The sequence below is a fragment of the Camellia sinensis genome, chromosome 10 (assembly GCF_055761805.1).
Source record: "Camellia sinensis isolate YWXY chromosome 10, ASM5576180v1, whole genome shotgun sequence".
NCBI classification, from domain to species: domain Eukaryota; kingdom Viridiplantae; phylum Streptophyta; class Magnoliopsida; order Ericales; family Theaceae; genus Camellia; species Camellia sinensis.
Window position 1 is genome coordinate 159,083,173 of NC_138970.1, and position 7,406 is coordinate 159,090,578.

Here is a 7,406-nt window from a genome sequence, read left to right on the forward strand (position 1 = left end):
GCCATGGCCGTTCCATACCTGGGCTTTTGATCTGATAGGGCCCATCTCTACATCTTCTAAGGGGTACAAGTGGATTCTCGCAGCCACAGAATTGAGTACAAAGTGGGTCGAAGCAATTCCTCTGAAGAACGCTACGGGGCCTGCAGTTGCGAACTTCATCAAGGAGAATATCATTTGCCGATTTGGAGTACCAAACACCATCCTCTCGGATAACGGCACTCCCTTCATAAACAAAGATGTGAAGAGCCTCCTAGAGACTTACCAAGTGAAGCATCACAAATCCACACCCTACTATCCAAAAGGGAACGGGCAGGCGGAAGCCACAAACAAGACACTGATAAGGATTCTGAGCAAGATGATGGATGAGTTTGGGGGGACTTGGTCCGAACAGTTGATAGTAGCCCTATGGGCGTATCGCACTTCGAAGAGAAAGCCAACTCAAGCAACTCCTTACTCCCTTGTGTATGGGTCCGAGGCAGTGTTACCTATAGAGTTGGAAACGCCATCTGCTCGAATGGCTCTCGCCTCGGGAATGGTATTGGAGCCTCGAACCACCAGATTGGAAGCATTAGAGGAAAAGCATGACAGAGCTGCAAAAGTCATGGAAAGGTATCATGAGTCCATCGCCCGAGCCTATAACCAGACTGTGGTACCAAGGAAGTTTGAAGAAGGTGATCTAGTATGAAAGATTGTAGACCCAATCATGCGAGGACAGCCTTTACCCAAGTTTTCTCCAAAATGGGAAGGGCCCTACAAGGTGGTTCAGGCAAGCTCAAGCGGGTACTACAAACTTGTAAGGGTTGAAGACGGCTTCCGAACTGGCCCGCTCAATGCAAAGTTTATCAAGCATTACTACCCATAGTTGGACTCATCTATGTTGAAATTCATTTTCACTTTCTTACTTTGTCTAAAGGTTGTATTTCCCTTGCGTTATGAAGAAGCTGGTTTTCTCTATGGTGTATGTTTTATCCCATCACTTACAGTGAATCTATTATGCTTTTGTCAAGAAAGTTGAAGAACTAATGAGAATATTTCAGCTTTTATAAACATGTGCATATGATTGTTCTATCATTCGAAATAAATATTTTATCAAGTAGAATGAGAAAACAATGCGAAAATATCCAAACAACAAAAATTTTGTCATTTCATTGCATTGTCCTAGATAAAACATTTTTATCGAAAGGGGCAAGAAAGTAATGATAAAAAAAACTCAATCTTTCCTAAAGACACCTTCGAAGAAGCTGCCCGTCACATCTACATCTGGAGGACAAACAGTAGAGTGTGCCTCTAAAGTCTCCAAGGCCCGAGCATAACCCGACTCAAGTTCACGAAGAGTTGCCTTTGTCTCATCTATAGAGGTGCGATAAGAGGCAAGCACAGACATAAGTTCCAGCCGATGACTGGCGTTCGAAGTTATATCCAGGCGCTTCCGAAGCCATGATAAGTCCACTTGGTGACGCTCCATGTCAGAGATCCCCTGATACGCCGTCTCGACTACTTTTCCATTAAGGTCACACAACCGTTGCGTGTCCAAGCTATATAAGATAGTGGCAAAAGACTCGAGAAGAGCAGTCTGAATGAGTGGACACTGGCAAGCAAATGAAGCAAAGGTCTCCGGGTAACTTGAATGCACAAGCTGTAGAACTGAAGCAAACTCAGGAGCTACCCAATAATGGAGAAATGATACTTTGCCAGAAGTCGAAGGAGGAATTGGGGCCGGAAAGTTGCTAGTCTCAGGAATCTCCCCAATGTCTATCGGGTTAGATGAACCACCCGGAGGGGTAACTCCCGGCAGAGGTCCCGAGCCTGAGAATGCCGAACGATAAGGGGACAGACCAAAAGCATCACTATCAATGTGGAAATCACTGAGATTCAAATCCAAAATATTTGAAGGCACTGGCGATGAAGAACCTCTGGCAGTCGTCTCAAAGGCAGGTGTTCCCCCTTGAGAAGGAGAACCGTGAGGAGTTACAAAGAGAGTCGGAGTAGAGTCCGGGGCAGGTGAAGACGGGACCCCGGTAGCAGCTAACACTGGAGCAGAGTCCGAGGCAGGTGAAGGCAGGACCCCGGTAGCAGCTAACACTGGAGCAGAGTCCGAGGCAGGTGAAGGCAGGACCCCGGTAGCAGCTAACACTGGAGCAGAGTCTGAGGTAGGTGAAGGCAAGACCCCGTTAGCAGCTAACACTGAAGAAAAGATAAGAAGGCCTTATTAGAGGTAGGGAACAGGAAAGTCATTTAAGTAAAGATTTCTCACAGATATAAGTAAATGACAAACTTCAGAAAGAAAGATTACCAGAGGGAGAATCAATATGCAAAGCAGGGGCAACTGAAGGACTCCTAGCATCAACAAAGTCACTTGGTCGTGTAGAGACCACCTGATCGATCTCAATGTCTGATGAAGCCTGAACAGTAGTAGTCATCCCTGAAGAAGGAAGGAGGGCCGGAGGATGAGAATCACCATAAGTGCCAGAGCGAGTCTCAGAGATCTCTAGCACATCCACCTCCACACCATTCCCAGAGGCGCACCTCATCTCTACATCGCCTCTAGAAGCATGGCCCGCGACATCAATTTCTGTGGCATCAGTCCCTCCAGCAATCTCAACATCAGAACGGTGAGCCCCAACAAACTCGTCACCAAGGTAGTGCTCCTCCTCAGCTACGGTAGGGCGATGACGACGCGTGCGTGGAATAAGGTCACAAAAATGATCGGAGGACTCAGCCTCATCATCATCGTCATCTATAACTGCTATACGAGGGGTGCACATCTTCACAAGTCTTGCAGACAAAGGGAGGGTGTCATCCAAGTCTGAGTCCGGCCTGGGGGAGGCAGCATGGCCAGGAGCCACGGTACCGAGAACGTCAACAACCGCAGGATCCTACACAACATGAGCAAATAAAAGTTTCATTTTAGAAGGTATAGTCGCAAGAAGGAAAGTAGCTTCAAATCAAGAATTTCGGGTACCTCATGAAGCCTTTTGGAAAGGCGAGGAGCGGAAGGACTGGCATCAGAAGTCCTCTTGTGAGCCATCTTCTTAAGGCGGGTCGTCCGAGGACCAGACGCCTTATTCAAAGGGACTGGCTCTGGAGAAGTAATTGCCAAGCTAGAAGCAGATGCCCGAGCAGAAGGGTCAGTTGGAGCAGATGAAGTGAAGAAACCCTCGTACATGTGGTCAGATTTTCGGCTCTCGGGTAGCCGAAGAGAAGAATCCTTTTTATAAATCGGCGGAGGCAAACATACGGTCGGTCTGCTCTGGAAAAATGCAATAAACGCATTGATATTCTTCTGCCAATACCGCCTGAAAGAGGGGGTGAAACCCCCTACTCGGCTCAAGCCTGGCATCGTCAAAGAGCCGGATATGGGAAGCACGGTGTGTACAAGCCGGCGGCTGAAGCGCCCGTAGCTCTCTGAAAATGATAATAAATGAGGTGCTGGCCCCGGGGCACATTGATCAAACCCGAATTGACATGCTACACGGTCAGGCCTATAAACGGCACTATCAACGCCTTCCTCATGCCACACCGGTAATGAACTCGGACGGATCATAATCAGCATATCAACAAAGGGTGCAGGGATGTTCTTCGGCAAAGGAAAGGACACCGAGCGGGAGGAACCATGATAGATAAGCGGTGTGGCCACACCCACAGGTGGGCATACATACGGCTGTGCCACAAAGCGTCGGGGATCATCCACCAGAGTATTCAAGGATAAGGTGGAAATGGTACGTGACCACCGTGTAATCAGCGGCTGGCAAGACTTCGCTTTCTCAAATGTTCGAGACCCATCAGTATCGAGCACGGGGATGCCATCTTTATCCACTTTCTCCCGAAGAACTTCCGCCTCAAATACAGTCGGAGCAGGGGCAAATTTTGGGAACCTCTCGAAGAAGAAACATAGCAAGAACTGGCTGTGAATAAAGGAGACAGGCTCATATCGACCCACGGAGCGAACCATATCTCGATGTAGTAAATCCAGCCGATAGTAGAGATTCCCAAGAAATAGTGGAGCCAAAGGGATCCGATCTCCTCTGAAGAGCCTGACTGCCAAGGGGAAGACGAAAGGATTGAGGGAATCCGGAGGTGTGCTCGGAAGAATGAAGAATGAAAGGAAGCAAGCCAGAAATCCCAAGAAATAGAGCCTGGAGCCATACATCGGACCGGCCTCATACTCCCGAGAGTCAGGGTCAGCATCTCTGGCCAAGGGCTGAAGATCCTTGAAGAAGTGACGGATCCATGCAGTATAGGAGGCACGGTCCGTCCTTACTCGACTAGTCCTCCTCGCTGAACCATCAAAAACAGAACTCCACCGACCACAAGTTTGAAGATTTAGCTTCAGAGATTGGATCAAAGAATCATCTTCGGGGGGTGTCTGCTCAGGGTCGAAGGCATCAGGGCCGGTCACTTCCAGACGCAGCAACATGAACACATCCTCAAGGGTGGACCCCATCTCGTGCTGGCCAAGTATAAAGGTGTGTGTCTCGGTGCTCCACCGAAGAGCCATGGCTTCCAGGCTAGCATTGTTGCGACGGATGGATAGAGATCTAGATATTTTCACCGGGATCAATAGCCGGGCCTCCTGAAGCCGTTGACAGAGGCTCTTGTCCGAGAGGACATCATCGACCCACTCTTGCCAACCGAAAGGAGGGTTTGAGAAGGCCTTGAACTGAGGATAACAGTACGGAAAGTCCCCCCGCTCAATCCGAAAGCGTAGCACCGAGGAAGGAGAAATGAGGGCCTCATGTCCAGAGCCAGTGTCCTCAGTGAGACATAATGGAGCCGCCTTCGGAGATAGAAGAGAAGTGGTGGAGGTAGCCGCCCGCCAGAAGGGGTCCTTCCGACCAAAATAAGGAGATTTCCTCCACTCAGATGCCGGAGGTACATCCCTCTCTTTCATGAGAGCTGGTTCTGATGACCCCGGGACTACGGGTTTCTTTCGAGAAGACATATGGCTGAAATAACAGGTATAAATAGTAAGGAATTGACCGTATTAAAATTCAGAATATTGGAATTAAAGCAACACATTCGAATGAAATTTCGGCATCAACTATTCGTTTCTCTGAGAGTCCATGAATTCAACAAATTCTACGAGGAATTTTTTTTTTTTTTTTTTTTTTTTACACCAAGAGTCCAGGTTCAACCCAGGAAATCATCAACAATTCTTTTTCTCGGGTGTTCCTCAAGCTCAAAAAAAAATTACAGTACCGATATGTGCATCATCAACATATAGATTTTCGTCTTCTATCATCAACAAGAGGTGCAATGTCATAGGTCGCTTCATGATGAAGTTCAATTGGGTCAATTTCTTAAAGTCACTATGTTCTATATTAAAGGTCCAATTTATACGGGGTTCAAAATTTGGACAAAGTGAAGTTCAATAGTAAATTTCAGGCCCGAGATCCGAAGTATATTACATTGCTTATCAGTAGCAAGATTCAATGGATCATTATGCAAATTACAAGAATGTCCTTTCCAAAGTCCATATTCATAAGTCCAGGGTTTTCTCTCTCCATGTCAAAAATGGAGCTCAAATACTAGTCAACAAGTTATATTCGGCCTTTCCTCGGTGATAAAGTTCAACAAATTATGTTCAAGCCAAGCACCTCAATAAGGTTTCAAGTGGTAGTGCATGTTTTCATATGGCCAAAATCACGGTGTTTGAGCTAAAAAAAAAAATATATCATTGGGATTGCCACAAAAATTGAGTCCATATTCAGATTCAGTTTTTATTTATGTATTTTATTTTTATTTTCATCAGATTGCTTGAGCCCTCTACATTGCCACAAAAATATATTTATATATATTTAAATATATTTATATTCGGAAGAGGGGGTCGAATGTCATACTTACAAATTTGGGCAGTTAGAGAGGTGAAGTCCGAAGCCGATACTGGAAATTTAAGATCAGAGAGGCTTTACAGACTGTAATCAACAAGACTGGGCTAGGCTTGGGCAAGACCACACACGTTGCGTTGAGAGGGCGAACGTGCGTGGTCGACGTCGGATAAGCTGAAGCCGGAAGCAGCGATGTGGAGCTAGGTTGGGCAGGACCACACACGTTGCGTTGAGAGGGCGAACGTGCGTGGTCGACGTCGGATAAGCTGAAGCCGGAAGCAGCAATTGATTGTGCACAAGCCAAGGCTAATGTGGGTAATCCGAGCTCTAAACAAAAAAAAAAATAATATATATATGATAATCAATATATATATATATATATTTGCCCAAAGTTTGTCAAACAGCAAAGTAAAAAAAAAACTGAAACAACCGACGAGTGATCAATATTTTTTCAATAGCTCTATTTGTATCAAAATCATCAAAGCACGGGCTCAAGTTTTAAATATTAGCAGGAGTGCAATGTCATGAAATTCAATAGCCCAGTGTTAAAGATTTATTTATATCAGTCCATCAATAAAAGTCTCGAATCTCAAGCAAGGATTTGAAGATGTATATAATCAGAACACTAGTCATGCCAAAAGCCAAGAATATAGATTCCAAGTATATATTTATACCATCAAAACTACTGTTGAGTTGAAGATTCCCTTCTCTGTTACTATAAATTAAACTGGATCTAATGCTCCTTTCTTCTCTGAGGCTGCTTCTCAGTAGCCAAGCTGTAAATCCAATAAACCAGAGCCAAAACGTGAGCGGCTATTAGAATGGCTACCGTTAAAGACGCAGCTTCGAGGATCCGTGGCCGAGTCGTTAATTGTTGTTGATTCGCCATTTTAGTAGGGAAGGAGAGCAGTTGGGCAGACCGGCGCCGCGTTGAGTGGGCGGCGTGGTCGGCGCTGGCCAGGCGCGACTGTAAGCAGTAACGAGGTTGCAGTTGACGGACGTAAGGCGCGCAGGCCATACGAGCTGGCTGGTAGCGTGCACAGGGGAGATCTACATCTGGCTCACTAGAGTGTTGCGCGATGCAAGGAAAGCTAGTCAGCACTGACTGGAACTGGTGGAGGTGGTCGCCGGCGAAGCAGGACCAAGATCTGGTGTATCCAAAGATCAGAAGCTACGTCGATGAGCCGAAGTAAAACACCCACAGTGAGCAGCGGCTTGGGTCGCGATACGCACGGACGTCGGAGCTGGGGCAAGGTGATGGCAAGTCAGTGCTACGGCGGCAAGGTAGACGGACTAGAGCTGGCGACAGTGTGAGCTAGCAGAAAAAAAAAAAAAAAAAAAAGAGCCTCTTTGAAAATGTTGAAAGCTGGGTCGGTCTTGAAGAAGGGGAGCACGGCAGTGGCTTCTGGTGTTGAGCCTTCTAAAAGATAAAAAGAAAAGCCTGGGTTGGCCTCTGTAGAGAGAGAGAGAGAGGCAAGGCGGCTGTGGGCAAAAATGTGAGCTATGATTTAGGGTTTAGTCTTCTTCTTTAAATAAATAAAAAAAAAAAAAGGGGTGTGATGCATGGAACATGCCCTC

The 7,406-nt window shown here is 46.5% G+C and overlaps 1 protein-coding gene across 1 annotated transcript; it reads right to left on the bottom strand.

Annotated features, from left to right (window-relative positions):
• Positions 1–344: 344 nt before the first annotated feature.
• On the bottom strand, positions 345–6,717 carry LOC145800807 (uncharacterized). The gene is made up of 3 exons (XM_082890549.1): positions 6,622–6,717; positions 2,294–2,876; positions 345–2,184 (listed from the first exon to the last, which is right to left on the bottom strand). Exons 1-3 carry the CDS (start codon positions 6,715–6,717, stop codon positions 1,211–1,213), a joined length of 1,653 nt encoding a protein of 550 aa, XP_082746675.1. The 3' UTR covers positions 345–1,210.
• Positions 6,718–7,406: the final 689 nt, after the last annotated feature.